The 19,603-nt window shown below is 44.0% G+C and overlaps 1 protein-coding gene across 2 annotated transcripts; it reads left to right on the forward strand.

Moving 5' to 3' along the window:
* Window positions 1-2,941: 2,941 nt before the first annotated feature.
* TMEM9B (TMEM9 domain family member B) lies at window positions 2,942-17,135 on the forward strand. Of its 2 annotated transcripts, none has more exons than XM_080911505.1 (5): window positions 2,942-3,130; window positions 5,106-5,197; window positions 7,805-7,913; window positions 9,979-10,113; window positions 16,680-17,135. In XM_080911505.1, exons 1-5 carry the CDS (start codon window positions 3,023-3,025, stop codon window positions 16,833-16,835), a joined length of 600 nt encoding a protein of 199 aa, XP_080767631.1. In that variant the 5' UTR covers window positions 2,942-3,022; the 3' UTR covers window positions 16,836-17,135. The 2 variants fall into 2 exon arrangements, with proteins under 2 accessions (XP_080767631.1, XP_080767632.1); XM_080911506.1 differs by lacking the exon at window positions 2,942-3,130 and adding an exon at window positions 6,728-6,812 and having other exon boundaries at window positions 5,116-5,197.
* The last annotated feature ends 2,468 nt before the right edge of the window (window positions 17,136-19,603 follow it).

Genomic DNA, 19,603 nt, shown 5'->3' on the forward strand with positions numbered 1-19,603 from the left:
ACTGCAGGTTTTATCATCAGCTGTGGCTGTTCTATGAACCACCTTCTTTCTGTGGGAGATGCCTTTCCCAACAATGCAAACGTGTACCTGCAGTTTGGCAAGTTTTTCCTGGTTCATGATTGTTTCATCTTATTAGAAATTGGGCTCTGTTGGGAGGACTTGGGTTAATGCTCAGGGGGTCCCAGGCAGACAAGCTGAAATAAGGGACTGAAAGACCCTCAAGGCAAGGAACCCCAAATCACTCTGTCCCTGGAGAGGCGACACCCCAAATCACTCACGAGAAGTGGTCTTGATGCAAACTGCAAGAGGATTTTTATTTCATACACCACGCAGGGGTAGAGGACTGCAGACCCTGAGTGCAGGACCAGGACAGCTTTTATAGGGTTCACAACAAAGCCCATGAATCACAATCATAGCAAAGCCCGCAAATCACAAACCAATCATTTTAAATCATCTAAGCCCGCGCTTTCTAGGCCAATCATGTTAAACTATCTAAGCCCGCGCTCTGGGAACCAATCATTGTTAAACTAAGCCCATGCTCTGGGGACCAATCATATTAAACTATCTAAGCCCCACGCTCCACGGACCAATCAGTTTCCTATAGTCTCGGAGGTCTATATTTGCAAGGTCTCCTGGGTGGGGGTGACAATGGCAGTCAAGATAAGTCACTAGGGCGGGGGTCTATGGCTCGAGCAGTTTGCAGAAGCCAGATTAAGTGGTTAGTCAGTTTATCTCCTGTTAACTTACTAGGCCCGACTCGAGTATTCAAGGGCCAGTCCTATGTCCTTAAACCCAGTTTCATATAGAAAGCAGGCTCCGGAACAGCAGGGTGTGACCTTATATCTACTTTCTGGCAGAGGGCAGGGTCTGGAATTTGAGTTATTTAGGAGTTCTTAGGGTTAAGGCTACTTTAGAGTGAGGTAGCTTGAGGTCCTTGGAGGGGTTAGGCTCTATTTTTTAATCCTTTCAGGACACACATGGAGACACAATCCAATATATTCAAATTATTTAAACTTTAACCACTATAATTTTATGTGTATGAGTGTTTCACCAGCATGTACACATGTGTACCACGTGTGTGCAGCACCACTGGGAAACAGAAGAGTGGAACCAATCTCCTGGAACTGAAGTTACTGTAAGCTGCCATGTGGGTGGTGGGAACCAAACCTCAGTCTTCTCCAAGAGCAGGAAGTGCTCACAACTGCTGAGTTATCTCTTCAACCCCAACTTTAATCAGTATTTTAAAATAAGACTTCTGTTTTTCTTGTGTTGACTTTGAATTACAGTGTATAATGCTCAACTTAGGTTACTCAGGATCAAATGTTCAATTGCCACATGTAGCTGTAAAGTCTGCCTGTACTGAGTGTTATGTGGTCTTCTTCCTTAAACAGATGAGTGGTCCCGATATGGTGGCCTATGCCTGTAGTCGGTAGGGAGCCTGAGGGAGGAGCTCTCTTGAGTCCACTAGTTTGAGACAGCATGGACAAAGAGAATAAAATAATCCCCCAGCCTGAGTCTTCCCTGCACCCCTACCAAACCTCTGAAAAGAGCTGTTTTTCTTTCTTTGTTTCTTCTTCCTCCTCCTCCTTTTTTTGAGACAGTTTTTCTGTGTAGCCTGTCCTGGAACTCACTTCATAGACCAGGTCTCAGAGCTCTGCCTGCCTCTGGGATCAAAAGTATCCAACACCAGCACTGGCTCTGGGAAGAATTTTGAAAGAAGGTTCCTATGCTTTATCTCAAGAGCACACATTCCTTTTAGCTGTTAGACAAACACCTCTAAACTGATCCAAACTAAGTCAGCTTCCAGCAGTCAGATCCACAATGCCCCACCAACAAATTTCATCCCGGCAGTCCTGAGATAGCAGGACACCACTTAGAAGGATCTGAATTATCCCCAGTGTGACAGCATCTTCACAGAACTGGTGAGAAACCGGCTAGTCCTCTGGGCTAGTTGCCACTAAGGACTAAAAGGGGCTAAATACATTTAATGCAACAGCAACTTGTGTTAGGTTCTAGTCTAGCATCAACAAGAATCACATAGCAGAAAAACACTACAAAATTTCTACCTGTAAATTAAGACACTTCCACTAACCAGGAAAGGACCATTGGTCTTATAAGAGTAGATTTTTGAAAATCATAACTTTCAATCCCCTCTTATTGAAAGGAAGTGATTTTTCCCTGATGACATTCAGCAAATCCCTAAGGATTGTGATGAGCATGCTGCATCCTTTTCTCTACCCCCAGAGTCTTTACTAAGTGAAAGAATTTTTTTTTTAATGAGAAGCACTATGTTCCCTCCAGGGTGCTCCTGACATATCTACAGAAAAAAACACCCCAAGGAGTAGGGTCAGCGCTCCTTGAACTGACTGAGAAGTCAACTGTTTTAATAGGCATTGCCTCACAAGAGCTTGAAGCCTGGATTCTCCACCTCCAGGAGTCCTGGGCGGGGGATGCTCCAGGGGCGGTCCGCATTTTGTGAAGCCTGACTTGAGCCAGCACAGCTCCGTGGCCCACTTCCGAGCCCTAGACTGTACCAAGGCTGTCAGCCCCTAGTGGAAGCCACACCCGCGTGGACAGCTCACAGCCACTGTTGGGAGCCGGGCGGGGGGCTGAGTCCTGGAGGCGCACAGACCGCAGGTTCGTACCGAAGCACAGGAGCCGAGCCTCGAGCCTCCACCGCCGGGTGGGTTCGGATCTTCGGTCTCTCCCGACCAGGTCTCTTAGCTTCCGCAGTTCTCGGGGATGAGGCTCACCTGGCCCGCCGGACCCCCATGGCCTGCTCCCTGGGGTGCAGGATTTGCCAGCTCTCGCTGGGGAAGACACCCCCCCCCCACTTCAGTGCAGCCTCGGGGCCGCGGGGCCTTGTGCACCCGGAACCGTTTCCGGGGCGGAGGCTCTCTCGCAGCTGACCCGGCGCGGACGGTGACGCGCAGGCCCAGGCGGAAGTGCGAGCGGAGGATCCCGAACCGGATCCCGAGCCGGGCGCGGGGCTCGGGGCTCGCTGGGACGGCTGGCTCCCGCGATGGCGAGCCTATGGTGCGGAAGCCTGCTGCGGCTGGGCTCGGGGCTCAGCATGTCCTGCCTGGCGCTGTCCTTGCTGCTGCTCGCGCCGCTGACAGGAGCCGCCAAGGTGAGTCCCGCTCCGCCTGGCTCCTGACAGGAGCTCCGCCCCTGCCTCTGGCCTGGCTGAAACTGGGGCTGACCATTTGCTCCCCACTCTCGGGTCTCCCGGTCCCACAGCCAGATCCCCCCACCCCCGCTTCACAGCCCGCGCCGGCCCTCCCCAGAGCATCCGACCCCTCAGCTCCAACAGTGCCAGAGCCGGGTCTGCAGCCTCTTGACATTTCCCTTCCTGGCCCCGACAGCGCACACCCGGAACTTAACAGCCCTGGGAGCTTTGAACTTTCCACCCTTAAACTCCGGCAGCCCACCCCCACACTTCACCAGCTCTCAGCCCCCAATCCAAACGACGGGAAACCATCTCCCGAAATCTTCCCTATTAGGGACTAGCTCCCCTCACCCTCATCTCCCCCGAAGTCTTCCCTCCTAGGGACTAGCTCCCCTCAACTCATTCTTGAGCAGATTCCCTTGCCATGGTGGGGGCTCAACTCTTCTGGCGACCAACTACCTGTTCTCTATAGGGCCACCCCAATAGTTTGATATTCTCACCCATCTCACCTCCAGGAAAAGACACACACACACACACACACACACACACACACACACACACACACACACCTCTTCTGATAATCTACTAGCCTAGGAGAGAAGTGAAGGGAAGTTGTGTTTTTCCCCATTGTGTATCTTAACCATTCTGGTCCCCTCATGTTGTTATCTGGTGCTCCAGAGCTGCCCTGGCCCAAGAAAACATGTGCTTTCTTCCCAGTGGGCTAACTCACTTTGGGGCAAAAGAGAAAGACTCCATGTTGTAGTGGGAAACAGTGACACTGCATTTTGAAAAGAAGAGTTTTACAGTATGTTTAAACGTTAGAAAGGGCTGGGAAAGATAGGTCACAGGTAGGGAGGTGCTTTTGATCATTTTTTTTTCATTCTTTCTGATGTCATCAGAAATAGGGACAGCAAAAAGCTTCCCAACTTTTGAAATATTGTTGGTTCCCTCTGCACGGACGGCAAACATTACCATTTTATGCAGTGTGTCATGCATTTGTCCATCTTCCCTTGATAAGATTTGTCCCAGTAAATAGGAGCTAAGTCTCTTGCTTCTCTGAGTTCTCCTCGTTGAACACAGGCTCTGGCACAGTGGTTACTGATACATGTAGGAGTTGTCAACAGCTCTGCCAGACATTTCATTGTGCCTAGGAGCAGTGGACCTGTCTCACTGAGGACTAATGAGCCACTGCTTTCTCAAATAAACACCCCTTTGCTGAGAAAGCATCTCTTGGATTTATGCAGCGTTTAATGCCTGCTTGCTGTGCTTCCAGAAACTTGTATTGCTAAGGAACTGTCTTCCTTGACAGCCATGGATTAGAAGCCAAGTTTCCTGGGGGACATTGGGAAGATTCAAACTACTTTCCCTTTTGATTTCCCTCCTAGCACTGGCCGAGTGCCCCTGAATCTTCATCTCCTTTATAGCTGACTCAGCCCCTTTTATCCATCCCCAGTGCCTTTCTCTCAACAGGAAAGTTAGAAAGGAAGAAATTAGAAGAATTCTGACTCTCCTTACCCCATTGTTGTGTTACAGATTGAACTGACCGTATGCATGCTAAGCATATACTTTAACACTGAGTTACACCCACCCCCAGCCTAGGACTGTGACTTGCTTATAAATAATCTTTGATTGGATCTTCCCCAATCCCTTCTTATCAGTTTATCTCTCTGTAGGCCCTGTTGTCTGTCATATGTTTTTCTTGTGGCAGGTAGATAGATGATAATAACACAATTGATTGTCATCTGATTCATAAATGAGTTTAATAAGGCACACATAGGATCTTGTGGATTTTAGAAACTTGCATCTCTCAAACCTAAATATTTATAATGGTTTTAGAATACCTGACAGGGATACTTAGAAAAATGTGTATGTGTGGATTTTTTAAAAAAATGATGATAACTATAAACAAGTTATACTGTTTTCACTTTTATTACAGAATTTTGAAGATGTGAGATGTAAGTGTATCTGCCCTCCCTATAAAGAGAATCCTGGGCATATTTATAATAAGAATATATCTCAGAAAGATTGGTAAGTATCCAGGACCAAGAAATCACCTGTCACTGTTAACTCAGACTGTTCATAAGATGTCTCATTTTGTTCTTAAGCAAAAGTCTGATATTTTAGACTGGGATCCTGAGTGTGTGATATAAGTCTAAAGGAACACTGTAGCCTAAACAGAAATGTCCAGGCTGGGGAGGTTTCATACCAGATGGGACTGAGTTTATTGCACCTAAACTACCAGTAGCTACTCTCCTGTGCCCTATTCCTCTTTTCAGTGAAAGGCAAGTTGAGCTTTCTTCATCTGATGTATATATTTTTAAGCACTTAAAAAAATGTGTGTGTGGTCATGTGTACAACCAGTATCTGTGGAGGCCAGAAGAGGATATTAATTCTCTGGAGCCAGTGTTACAGGTGGCTGTAAGATGACCAACTCTGGTGCCGGGAACTGAACTCCTGTCCTCTGGAGCAGTACCAAGCACACTTAACTACCAAGCCATCTCTCCAGCTCCTGGTCTGTAATTTTTACAGCGCATACAGTATATTCGAGTAGGGGGTTGTTTTGGTTTTTGGATTTGTTTTTTTGTTTTGTTTTGTTTTGAGACAAGATTTTACTATGTGGTCCAGCTCAGCCTGGCACATGTTTTGTACACCAGGCAGACTCCTCTTGCCTCTACTTCCCAGGCCACAGTTTATAAGTTTTGACGACATAGTGCCAAGTATTGAAGGCTATATTTAAGTTTCAGAGATTCCAGGATGAAGGAGAATGAAGCCCGTGTGTCAGAGTTCCTGCTTTTGGGTGTGTTCAGATAAGGCCAAGACCGCGATCATTTCAGCCCTGAGGCAGTCGGGCAGGCCGGGGATCCCGATTGACCAGTTGATCAAGAGAAGCCTTCTCAGTTTATCCCAGTGGACTAGGAATGCAATTTTCCCTGAGTGTGCCTTAAAACAGGAAGCAGCAGGTTATACAGCAGGATGAGTGTCCTCCCAGTGGGACTGTGATGTCATAGCCACAGTGGAAGGTTGATAAGTACTTTGGTGCATGATTTCACAGCTCTGTCTGTAGTCAGCAGCAAGTGGAAAGCAAGATTAAATTTGTTCCATCACTAGTTTCCAAGTTGACTTTGAGCACATTTACTTTCTCTGGTGCCATTGTTTAATCTTCCTACAATATGCATTTAGGTTCAGTCTGTTTGGTGTGTTCTTGTGATCTTGTGTACGTCTGTGTATCATTTTAAAGTATTTTTATATAAGCGATTGGGTTATATTTTTAGTGGTTGTACCAACAGGTTACTTCATACAATGCATGCACACTCAATTATTTTATGCTGGAGATTAGACCCAGGGTAAACATTTTCCCACTGGGCAGTATCCCCAGCCCTCAAATCATCTTTAAGTTATTTCTTTAGCTTCCCAAAGCTATCAGACATGTATAATCAGTTTGTTTTCTTATTGCTAACAGAATGTGATGTGTGTAAGTGGAGTGGCAACGGAACTCACTTTTTAAGTGTTTGACTCTAATTTTTGTTTGTTATTCTGTGTCTTTATCCCTGGTTATAGATTAAAACTACAAGCTTTGAAAATAAATAGTTGAAAACAAGACTTATTGGAAATTTTCTTCCATCTTTCCTACTTTCCCTTGCTTGTAAGTCTTTTGCTGATATATGTTCCCAATTGACAGAATTTTTAACTTGTTTGGACAGACAGGCAGATTATGGTAGACCAGATCCTATATCTCCCTGAAGACCTGGGTATTGCAAGTCCCAAAATACACTTCCATCTCCTGTTCTCTGGGCCTCTTGTTTTAAAGTTGTTAGCTTTCGTTCTTCATTGACTTGGAATAGCTGACTAAAAACAAAGAAAGTTAGTGCAGTACTCTGGTTTGTCTTTGGGATTTGGGTCAAAGCTGGTTCGTCCTTTGAGCACTAGAGGGAGGTGTTTCCTAGATGCTAAGACTGGTTGAGCCACATCTTGTTTGTTATGGATTAGTCAAAAACCCTTCCTGCTGTTTTAGCCTTTTCGTCTCCCTTCCTTTCTCCTTTCCTTTTGCCTGCCCCGCCCGCCCGCCTGCCTACCATTCTGTTTATAAACAGGGTCTCTGTCTCTGTAGTCCAGGCCTGCCTGGAATTCTGAATCATCCTGCCTCAGCCTTCCAAGTGCTGTGATTATGGGTCTATGCCACCATGTCCAACTTGTTTTTTTTTTTGTTTTTTTTTTTTTTTGTAGGTACACATATATACATATAAATTAAAAATTAAAATTTAAAGCATTTTAAAGATTTATTTATTTTATGTATGTAAGTACACTGTAGCTGTCTGTCTTCAGGCACACCAGAAGAGGGCATCAGATCTCATTACAGACGGCTGTGAGCCACTATGTGATTGCCAGGAATTGAACTCAGGACCTCTGGAAGAACAGTCAGTGCTCTTAGCCACTGAGCCATCTGGCTTTTTACACCATTAACCTTACCAAAATGCTAATACTGAGAAAGGAAATGATTTCATTTTGATTTATTGATTATTTGGTCCTTATTTCTTTGGGTAAGCTCAGTTACCATTCTGAGTTTCGGGAGCAGTTTTGATCAGAGGCAGGGGAATACCAAGCCAGGTCTCCTCAGTGCTTACTTTTCCTTTCCAGTGATTGCCTCCATGTTGTGGAGCCCATGCCTGTGCGGGGGCCCGACGTAGAAGCATACTGTCTGCGATGTGAATGCAAATACGAAGAAAGAAGCTCTGTCACAATCAAGGTGAAACACGAGCATGTGCACATGCACACACATGCACACACATGCACATATAGTCACACATGCTCTCCAGAAATGACAGAAACATTTGAACTTCCCTAAGCCTAAGAATGGCTGTGTTCTTGCTTTCTGGATTGGTTAGGCTGTATTAAACAGACAAGTGAAATGGCTCTGAAACCATGTGCTATGTTTAGTTAGCACATTCTGAAATATATCGTGGCTTATCATACACACAGAAAGCCAGTGAGACAACACCATCAGGTCATCTTTCCTCCTACCCTCACAACCCTTCAACTGAATGATGTGTTTAGTTACTATTGTAGAAGTGTAATTTCAGGTCTTCAGTCCCTGAAGGGAATGGGGTATAGACAACTCATCACCATTAGATCTCCAATGAGCTCAGTTACTTTATTATGAGGGCAAATGGTTCTTGGGTTTTGTTTGTTTTAAGATCTTGCTTTCTATTCTGTTCCTCAAAAGCAGGCCTCATAATTCAGGAGGCAGAGACAGGCAGATTTCTGAGTTTGAGGCTAGCCTGGTCTACATAGTAAATTTTACGACAGAGACAGTGCTTTGTTGAGAGACCCTGTATCAAAGAAAACCAACAAAACAAAACAAACAATGTAACCTAAGAAAAAGAAAAAAGCTTTAAGGATTATTGGTCTTATTTTATGCATTGAGTGTGTTGCGTGTGTGTGTGTGTCGGTGCATCATTGAGTGTGTCGCGTGTGTGTGTGTCCGTGCATCATGCACATGCCTGAACTCTACAGAAGAGGGCATCAAATCCTCTGGAACTGGAGTTATGGATGGTTGTCAGCCACCATTTGGATGTTGGGAATTGAACCTGGTTCCTCTATAAAGAGCAGCAAGTGCTTTAAACTTCTGAGCAATCTCTCAAGTCCCCTAAATTATTATTTTATGTGTATGAATGTTTTGCCTCTATGCATGTCTGTGTACCACTTACATGCCTGGTGCTCATTGAGTTGTAGACAGAAGTGTCCGAGTGGATGCCGGGAACTGAACCTGGGTCCTCCAGAAGTGGTCAGTGTTCCTAACTGCTGAGCCATCTTCCCAGCCTCCCTCTTTCCTTTTTGTGGAGCCCAGAGTCTTACACCTAACAAGATAATGTTTGACCACTGAAATACAGCCCAGCTCTTATGTTTTTTTAAACAAACTTAAATGTATAATTTATATACCTTAAAATTCTCTTGCTTTTAAGTATATAATTTTGTAAATTAGAACAACTTAAATTTCGGTTTTAAACATTTCTTTCTCTGGTCCCAGATAGTCACTATTTTTAACTTTCTGCCTGTAAAAATTTTTTTAATATTTTATGTAAGTAAAGTCATATGTGGTCCTTTGTGACTTTTTACCTTGTCTAAGTTGTAGTTTGCACTTGGACTTTATTTCATGTTATTGCTAAATAGTATTCCATTGTATGACTGCTCTGTTCATGAATATTTGGATTATTTCCATAATACTGTCTTGAGTGTTTTGTATGGATATGTTTCTTTGTCTCCTGGGAAATTCCTCAGAATGGTAAATTTGTTTGTTGAACAGATGTCTAGTTTTCCAAAGTGGTTGTAGTGTATGAGGGTTCCACCTTTCCATGCCTTTGCCAGCGTGTGTTCTGTTTAATTACAGCCAACTGAGGGATATCACGTGGCAACACATGACTTAATACCCCCCAGATCACTTGCCTAACAACTGTTTTTGCTGACCTACATCAGTCTGAGGCACAGTTCGGCTAGGATTCCTGTAGGTTGTTTTGGCAGTGACGCTGTTGGAAGTAGGGTGCTGTGTTTAGCTGAAGAAAGAAAACAATTGTGCAGGCCACAGTGGCGAATGATGGGGTTGGTGGGGACCCACAAAAAGATCCAGAGGCAATGCTTTGCTCTCTCTTTTCCTGCCTTGGATTGGGGTTGCCTTTTCTGTTGGGCTCTGCTTGTACACAACCCTGCGTGTGCTCTGAGTAGATGTGCCAGTCTTCCCAAGATCCCACTGTTACCGAACAAGCTTTGGTATTTTGGCTTGAACTGAGGTATGACTTCTTTTCTTCTTCCTTTAGGTTACCATTATAATTTATCTCTCTATTTTGGGCCTTCTGCTTCTGTACATGGTATATCTTACCTTAGTTGAGCCCATCCTGAAGAGGCGCCTCTTTGGACACTCCCAGCTGTTGCAGAGTGATGATGACGTTGGGGTAAGTTCTGGCGCTGCAGGAGCTGCCCGTTGCCAGTCTCTGCCCTCGTCTGGTGTGGTGGAAATGGTCAGAGGCAGATGTTTTCATACTACTCAGGTCCTCACCGAGACACTGAGACATACTCTGACTTGTATCTCTCCATGAGGACATTTTTCAAGCAAGCTATAGATGCAGCTGTTTCCACTGATGGTCCTTGGCAAGGGTTTATACAGGAGCCTGCACTGTTTGTGCTCTGGAAAACACCTGGGGTAGGTTTTCCCTCAGGCCCCTACAAAACATTTTGCCTTTATCACCCGATGCTTTTGAAGGCGAGCAGGTGGCGAGGTATAGTGGCTCATGCCTTTGGCGCCAACACTTGTGATGTCATGGCTGGTGGCTCTCTGTAAACTGGACACCAGCTTGGTCTATACAGTGAGTTCCAGTATAGCCAGTGCTAAACAGTAAGGCCCTGTCTGCAAAAACACAAAAGGAAAAAGGCAAGCATGCCCAATGAAAGGGAAAGAAGATGTCCACAACATTCTTGTCTCACTCCTATACCAGTAACTTACTGTTCTATATGTTCTTTCATCTTTTTGCTTAAAGAAAAAAAAAAAAAAACAATGGTACTTTTCTTTAACTTTAGGGAAAAACAATCTAACTATCACTTAGAGATTCCCCGTCATTAAAGCATGCTTGCCCATAGATAGCTATTACCAGTGTGTAAACTGTGCAATGGTCTCCTTTTTGCCTTAACATTCCTTCATTAAAAATGTCTATAAGGGGGCTAGGAAGACATCTTGGTGAATAAAGCACTTCCTGTGCATATGTGAGGACCAGAGCTTGGATCCTTGGGGCTCATGTAGACACCGGGTGGGCAAGGTGGCCTGCATGTAACTCCAGCGTGCAGAAGGTGGAGACAGTATCCAAGAGCTGCCTAGCTGTACTGACCAACAAGGGAGCTCTGTTAGCTGGTAGGCAGAGAACAGTAGAGGAAGACCTCAGGCATCAGCTTCAGGCCTTCACACACATGTGTTCACACATGTGCATATGCACTGACCTACATGTGCACACACAGACATGCAAACAGACATGCATGCATGTGTACATACCACACATAGAGACACACTTGGAACTGACATATCCATAAGCTTGTTGTTTAGTGTAGTTTAAAGGACTGATTATTAATTCTATCAATGTCACTTGTAAGGAATTTCTGAATATTCTACTCTCATATATAATTACTATTTAGAATGATTTTTTTTATTTTACTACATTCCTAAACATGGATAAAACTCAGTTGATTTTAAGAATCAATTGCAAAAGCCAAGCCTGGGGTCTTCCCAGGCTTGCCAACCACCATCAAAAGTATTTTTAGTGTGGGGAAATCCTAGGTGCTGAGGAGGCAGAGGCAGGAGGGTGACAAGGTCAAGGGAAGCTAGAGAAGCTTAGTGAGACCTTGATTCAATTAAAAAAAAAAAAAAAAAAAAAAAAATTACGGCTGGGAATAGGGACTTTTGTAACCTTAGTACTAGGGCACCTAAGACAGGAGGTTCACAAGTTTGAGGGTAGCCTCATGTACATGAAGAGACTCAACAACGATAACAATCACCCCAAAAAAGAAAGGAAAGAAAAGAGAAACAGTTTATTTAATTCACTGTTTCTTTGTTTTGAAGCAGTGTCTTATAGTGTGACCCATTAGGGCAGCACACAGTACCCCTGCCTAGCCTCTCAAGTACTGGGGTTACAGGCACCCATAGCACAGGCCTCCACACTCAGCTCTGACACGTGGATATCTTTAAAGAATGTCAGGAGGAGGTGTGGGGAGATGGTTCAGTAGATAAAGCACTTGGTATGCAAGCATAAAGACCAGAGCTGGGCACAGTAGCACCTGTCTGTAACCCGTAACCCCAGTGTTACAGACGGAGGCAGAGAGAAGAATTCTCAAACACTCACAGGCTGCTAGCCTCAGGTGTGCAGCAAGAGAGGCCCTGCCTCAGAGAAGGCTGACACCTGAAGCTGTTCTCTGACCTCCTTACAGGTGCCTTGGCGTCCCCATGAACCACACACAAACACAAACAATACACATCATACATACACAGAACAAACATTTTGATTAAGAATAAATAATCCCAGAAGTAGATTGGTAGGCTGAGAGAAAGGGAAGTCTGCAGATCTGAGGTAATGAAACAGAATAACATTTAAAAGCAAAACAAAGCACAGACAGGCAGGATGTTTTGTTACATATGTGTAACCCAAAATTTAGGAGGGAGAAGCAGGATGATTAAAAGTTAAAGATCATTGGTCACATAGGACGTTCAGTGACAGCGAGGCAGCTTGAGAGCCTGTCTCAGTACAAAATAAACTGAAACAAACAAACAACCCCAAAGGGCTAAAGAGATAGCTTAGTGGTTAAGAACACACATTGTTCTTGCAGAGGATCTGAGTTTCATTTCCAGCCCCTACATCAAATAGCTCACAAGTGCCTGTCACTCCAGCTCCAGGGGACGCTGATGCCTCTGGCCGCCAATCTCAGCGGGTACATGCACACACATACAACATAATTAACAATAATAAATCTTAAACACAATACACACATAAGTCAGATAGTAAATTAATGCCTAGAGAGAACTTGTATAGCAAAGCATCAGAGTCTCAAGTACTGTTTCCATGGTAATTTCCATTATATATATATTTAACCCTGACTATAGATAGATACTAGGGTTAAAGTATCCTTTGTTGTGGAGAAACCGTGCCTTTAAGAAACCTGGCAGGAGGGGCTGGAGAGATGGGGCTGGAGAGAGGGGTTAAGAGCACCCTTCCAGAGGTCCTGAGTTCAATTCCCAGCAACCACATGGTGGCTCACAACCATCTGTAATGGGATCTGATACCTTCTTCTGGTGTGTCTGAGGATAATGATAATGCACTCATATACATTAAATAAATATTTTTTAAAAAAGAAGAAAAGAAAAGGAACCTGGCAGGAGGACAAAATTACTACCAGTTGAGAACTAGCATAAAATGTATATCCAAGGCCTCACAGTGTTCCATTCCTAACACAAAAGTTTATGCTGACTTTAATACATCCTTGCAGCATTAATTACCTGTTGCTCACTCAGGCACAATGTTAATGTAACACATATAAAATGTAAGCTGGCGAAAATTTGTAGGTGTAAACACGGAGGGCAACACTGATTGATGGGCTCATGTGCTTAGTAACCACTCTGCCCACGGGAGACTAGTTCTGCCTACACACTGACCACTGGAGAACACTGTCACTAAGAGCCCGGTCGACTCTGATAGTCGTCAGACTGATGGTAGGTAGAGGAAGGTTTTCTAACCAAAGCTGTGAGTCTAACTGTACAAACAGAAGTTAAACTTCAGTTCCTGTGAACTGCTCAGCTAACGTGGAGTTCTTCAGTATGTACTTTTAGAAGCTCATTTTAAGGCAGTTAAATTCTTTCCCATTCTTATTATATCTTAGGGCAGATAAAGAAGTCCAAGTAGCCAAGAGGTTCAGTTTAGACAATGGTAGTATTTGTTGTATCGTATATCCGACAGTAGTCACTATTATCTAAACATTCTACTAAAGCAGCTTTGTGTTCATTGTAATTTTATCAGGTGTAAAAAGAACAAACATGAAGGTGAAAATCTCTATTTGCATTCTCCCTGTGTCTGTGCGCAGCTAGTCCAATCTTGTTCTGTCAGTGGATAGCAAACCGGAGGATTAACTGGTTTGTTTAGTCATTTGAGTTTGTTCCTTGAGGAGTAGATGACTGGCCAGTGTAACTGACAGGCCCTGATGAAGTACTTCCTTCTTGCCAGTATTGTTTTTGTCCAAATAAACCAATAGTATTAATATTTTATATACAACATCACCGATGCACCACTTTCCCATACTAATCTACCCGAAACAATCTGGTGTGTTGGGAAGATATGACACCAACTAAGGGTTAGGCACACTAAGTGTTTTTGAGCTAATTTGTTAAATGACCTTGGGCCACTTTATTTCTTTGTTGGAAATCAAGTAATGCTAATTTAGCCTTATGTCTTTTTTTTTTCTATTTTTTTCCTCCCTCCCTCTCCCCTACGACCCATCTCAGTCTCTCTGCCTGTCAACAAGGTCTTATTTATAGCCCTGGCTAACCTAGATCTTATACCCCAGGCTGTCCTCAGGCCTGCAGCAGTCCTCCCAAGAGCTAGGATTCTAAGTGTGCACCACCATGCTAGGCTTCTTCCTTCTTCATCTTTCCTTCTGAATCTGTGGAACATCTTAGACTTCATACCTTGTCTGTATGATTTTCATGTGTAGAGTTAAAAACGAATAATGAGATTTGCAGAAGACATTGTCAAAGTTAGATAAAAAGTGGAGGACGTTCTGATAAAGAAGACAGACTGTGTAGAAAAGTCTTTGGGGGTAGGTTTGGCAGTTAAAGGCACCCACTATTCTTGCAGACAACCTGAGTTCAGTTGACAGAAGCCATGACAGTGACTCACAATCAATGTGATTCCAGTCCTAGGGACACTCTTTTCTGGCCTCCACAGATATCTGCACTCATGTGCACACACGTACTCACATATACATAGCAGAAACAGTAAATCTCTAAAAGTAAAATGAACAAAAGCTTCTTTAAGGTCTTGAAAACTGGCTGATTGGGTAAAGGCACTTAGTACAGGAGCAAGCCTGGTAGCCTGATGCAACAGATTCGAAGAGAAAAAGAACTCTACAGAGTTGTCCTTTCACATACACACATACACATATACACACACATACACACGCACGCACGCATGCAGACTCAAACTCACATACACACACTCACACACACACAATAGTAAATGATTACTTTTGCAGAGGATGGGTTGTATTCACAGTACCTACATGATACCTCTCAGCCATCTTTAACTCTAGACAGAGGTTCTGACACACTCCTCTGCCCTAAATGGGCACCAAGGATGATTACGATGCGCAGACACACACAGGGAACGCCTACATATAACAAACAAATAGACATTTAAATAAAAAGAAGGAAAATTCTTGGGATAGTAAACAGAAATGTCTTGCTGTGGAATCAGCACCAAGTAAAACCCCAAGTGACAGCTGTAAGTGGTCAAGCTGCTGTGCAGAGCTTTCTGTGCCAGGCGCAGTCCGGCCCCAGGCCCAGCGGCCCACGTGCAGCAGGATGCTGTTGCTTCTCTCGGGTGGGCAAACCTCGGGTAAGAAGCCAGGCCTGTGCTGGAATGTGTAGAAACTTTGCTGCATGAGGAAAAAACTTAAGGAAAAGGCAAAACAAAAACAGTACATTACAATTGAACCTGTTTGTCATGTGGGCAGCTGTGTTGACATCTCATCCATAGGTGGATTAGTGGGATGGTTTCCTCTGTAGTGACTACAAACATCCAATTGCATTAGTTTACTTTGAGAGGAGAATCTGGCTTTGTACACAAACCCGGGTAACCTCCATTAGCCTCCTTCCTAAGATATGATTAGCATGGAAGCCGTGGAACCCTGCAGTGAGAGATGGCTCTGTTGATTAGACATGCTGAAGTAAGCCAGTCCTCATCCTCCCTGATAAGAGGAACTAAAGCACAGAGCTTCTCTCAGGGCAGAGTGGGGAAGAAGAAAACAGTGCAGCAGTGCATGCTGACGGCCCGGGAGACAGTAAGACCAGGCAAGGTATGAGAGCTCCTGCTTGTGCTAGCGGCCCTAGGCTGACATGTAAACAGTCCTGATACAGATGGGAGCTGGGAAATGGAAAGACAGAGTTCTCTTTGTCATGGGTGAGCGATGAAATATTGATCAATACAGAGGAAAGTTTTACATTAATACTTGTCATGGAGTAGTAATGTGAAAACAGGCCTCTTCAGTCAGGGTGGGTGCTGTGTGCCTTCCAGCTTTTGGGGACGGGAAGTTGGAGGACCACTAGGTTGTGGTCAGTCTGGACAGGGTAGTGGTCCAGGCTAGCCCGGGTAACATGGAAAGACCATATCTCAAAGGAAAGAAAGACACAGGAAAATGACTAAAATCTTTTTAAAAGATTTTAAGTTTTATGTGTCACATGTGTACATTTTTCCAGATGCCTTGGGTGACCAAGAAAGGAGCTGGAGTTGTAGGCACACGTGAGCTTCCTTACAGGGGTGCTAGAAAATGTACTCAGGTTTTCTAGAACAGCAAGCATTCTTAATTGCTAAATCATTTCTCTGGCTCTTTTTAATTTAATTGCATTAATTAATTAATTTGTTTGGGTTTTGGGGAGTAAAAGCAACAGGCCAATTTGCAGGAGTCAGCTCTCTCCTTCCACTGTGGGGGTGCAGGGCCATTTCACTGGTCCACTAACCATGAAAGACTTCTCTTTAAGGCAAATGACCACTGTCCTAGTCTTGGTTTCTGCTCCAAAACACTGTTGGAAATGGTGACCACATGTCTCACATTTCCTGATTCATTCTCACATTTCCTGATTCATTCTGTCTCTGGAATCCACTGCTTCTGTAGCTGAGTTTGTCTTGCTTCTAAGGGCTAGAACACTCGGCCCTAGGTCTTGAATGTTTAATGCTGACTCTGCCCTCCCTAACCCCTTCTACCTGACTTTCAGGACCACCAGCCTTTTGCAAATGCCCACGATGTGCTGGCCCGCTCCCGCAGCCGCGCCAACGTTCTAAACAAGGTAGAGTATGCACAGCAGCGCTGGAAGCTTCAGGTCCAGGAGCAGCGAAAGTCTGTCTTCGACCGACATGTTGTCCTCAGCTAACTAGAAACTGGAACCAAGGTGACTAGAAAAAACTCTGCAGACAACTGGGAAGCGCTGACTGTGTGTCTGTGTGTTTTAATGCCATATGTGTTTACAAACCCCACCTGGATGGAGGAGACTCAAAACTGGAAGCAAGCCCCATGCTTAGTATTTTTCTTGTTAATGTATTAATAGAGACATTTTTAAAGCACACAGTTCCCAGTCAACCAGTAAATCTTTTCCTACTTGTGACTTTTACTAATAAAAGTAAGCTGCCTGTGAGTTATCTTGAAGTCCTGTGTCTGGAACAAGCTCTCTTTCCCACCACACGGTTCTAACGTGGTGTTCAAGATAATGTCCAGGTGTGCACTTTCTTGTGGGAGAAGGAAGGATGCCTTGGGTAGCATCTCTAAAGTCACTCTCCCAGACAGACTTGTGAATACATCAGACCCTCTACTTCACACTTGTCAGTGTCCCAGCGTGCTGGCTCCCCACTTGACTTTTGCACGGGCTCTACTACCTAAGATTCTGTGTGGCCTGCGGCTGCATTTCATAACAAGTTGGATCTGAAATGCCTGGGGGCTCCTCACGAAATGAAGACTTGTTTTGTGCACTGTGATGTCTGATGCAACATGTCCTAGAACAAACTGGCCATTTGCTAGTTTACACTAATAACTAAACACAGTGTCAGCGTGTGTGGTCTTCCTCATCTTCTTCTAGTAGCTCTAAGGACTTGAACATTTAGAATAAAGACATTTTCTCTTAAGCCCAAGCCTCCCTGGATGAATGACATACACATACTGCTCAGCCTTTCCTGTCTTGCTGACAGGAAACTCTTTGAACTAATGTGAGCAGCTTTGAACTAGGACTAGAGTTCAGATCGCCTCTCTCTGAGAAGTCTAACAGTTATTGGATAACTGGCTTTTTTCTTCCTACATCCTCTTTGGAATGTAACAATAAAATAATTTATAAAGCCCCATTGGTGTGTCTGCTCTCCAGCCTTTCTTCTTGTGCTATGTGATCAGCATGTGACAGAGACATTTGGTATGCTGTTGTTTGAAAACACATTATGCAACCTAATCCTAAGACACTTGCTCTGTATTCAGGGTATGTGGGTGCAGAGAGAAAGATGTTGTACTCCTAGGTGCACAAGTAGAGGGCCTTTAATGTTATAAACCAATCATGGTAGAGCATGCTCATAATCCTGGCATTCAGAGGGCTGAAGCAAGAGAGTTGCTTGGAATTCAGAGTCATTCTGGGCTGTGTAATAAGACTCATATGCACATACACACATATACACACATATACACACACACCCATACACTCATACATACACACACACACACACACACACACACGAAAAGCATGTATATATATGCTCAGAGGGTAACAAAGCCACACAAACCTGAGTTCAGATCCCCATGACCCTCCTAAGAAAGCTGCATGCAGTGGGAGTGGACCAGCTATCCCTTATATGCAGCCTGTCTCTAACAAGGTGGAGAGGTAAGGAGTGACACCTCGGGTTGTCCTCTGTTCTCCACATACATGTGGACCTGCATACACAGAAAAGACAGGCTCTTGCAAAACTGGGAATAAGAGGAATTTCCCCAACCAGATAAAGAATTATAAACTGAATGTAGTGGCTTTTCCTGTAAACCCAGCATTTGGGAAACAAGCTGGAGAATTGCCAGGAGTTCAAGGTCAGCATAGTCTACAGGACGAGACAAGTATCTCAAGGGGGAAAAACCTGCAACAATTATTTACGTAATAATAAATTATATTTACTGGTGAGAAACTAGACTCCTTCCTGCTGAGATTGAGGAGGCACAGATGTCCTCTTGTGACACTTTAACTTCACCCCATAGGTCCTCCCACTTGAGATCAGGGAGGGATGTCCTCTTGTGACACTTTTTAACATTACCCCATATGTCCTAGCTCATGCCATAAAAGAAGATGCCGAGTAAGAGGGAAAGGAGTCTGCTTAAGGATGACACTGTCTTCTAAGTAGAAAACCAAACAACAAAAACCTCTGGAACTAAGTGATTACATTCAAGATTTCAGGTGGGGGAGAATTTAAAATTTAAAAGTACAACTGGGTCAGGGAGATGACTTAGCAGGTAAAGGTGCTTGTGACCTGAGAATCCCTGGGACCCACTGAGTAGAAGAGTGAATCTAATCTCTGCAAGCTGTCCTCTGAGTTCACAAGTGAATACACACATGAGCACACACGTGCATGCGCGCACACACACCAATGTTCATAAAGTTCTTAGAGAACATGGCTGGAATAGAGTGCTTGTTTAGAATGCATGAAGCCCCAGGTCTGATCATTAGAGTTAAAATCAGAGGTAGTAGCACGTGGTTGTAATCTCTGCACTTGGGAGGCATATCCAGAAGGATAAAAGTTCAAGGGCATCTTCAGGTACTTGTCAGGTTTCCCCATCTTAGAAACAGAAGTACTGGTGAGATGACCCTGTGGCGAAGAGTACCCACAGGTTATATGGTGCACAGAGACATGCAGGCAAAATACATGCACATAAAATCTTAAATCTAAAACAAACAAACAAAAAAAAAAAAACTCGAAAAAGAAAAAACTTTTGAAATATCTATGATTGTGTGCTCTTCTAAAAAAAATACTGTCTTTTAAAACAAAAGAAAAATTAATATTTAAAAAGATATAATTTTAGTTTCGAGTGGGGCAGGAGCGTAAAGTCAGAATTCTCTCTGTGCAACCCAGAAGGGGTATTCTTCAGGTTTCTTAAATAAAGCAAAACTTCATTTTGCTTCTTTTT

This window comes from Micromys minutus (genome assembly GCF_963924665.1).
Source record: "Micromys minutus genome assembly, chromosome: 2".
Classification (NCBI taxonomy): domain Eukaryota; kingdom Metazoa; phylum Chordata; class Mammalia; order Rodentia; family Muridae; genus Micromys; species Micromys minutus.

What these genes read in the sequence shown, in the direction of transcription:
- TMEM9B (XM_080911505.1), top strand. Translation starts at nt 3,023, where the DNA reads ATGGCGAGCCTATGGTGCGGAAGCCTGCTGCGGCTGGGCTCGGGGCTC. An exon ending in GAAGCTCTGTCACAATCAAG is followed by an intron (nt 7,914 to 9,978) that starts GTGAAACACGAG and finishes TTCTTCCTTTAG; the next exon opens with GTTACCATTATAATTTATCT. An exon ending in AGAGTGATGATGACGTTGGG is followed by an intron (nt 10,114 to 16,679) that starts GTAAGTTCTGGC and finishes CCTGACTTTCAG; the next exon opens with GACCACCAGCCTTTTGCAAA.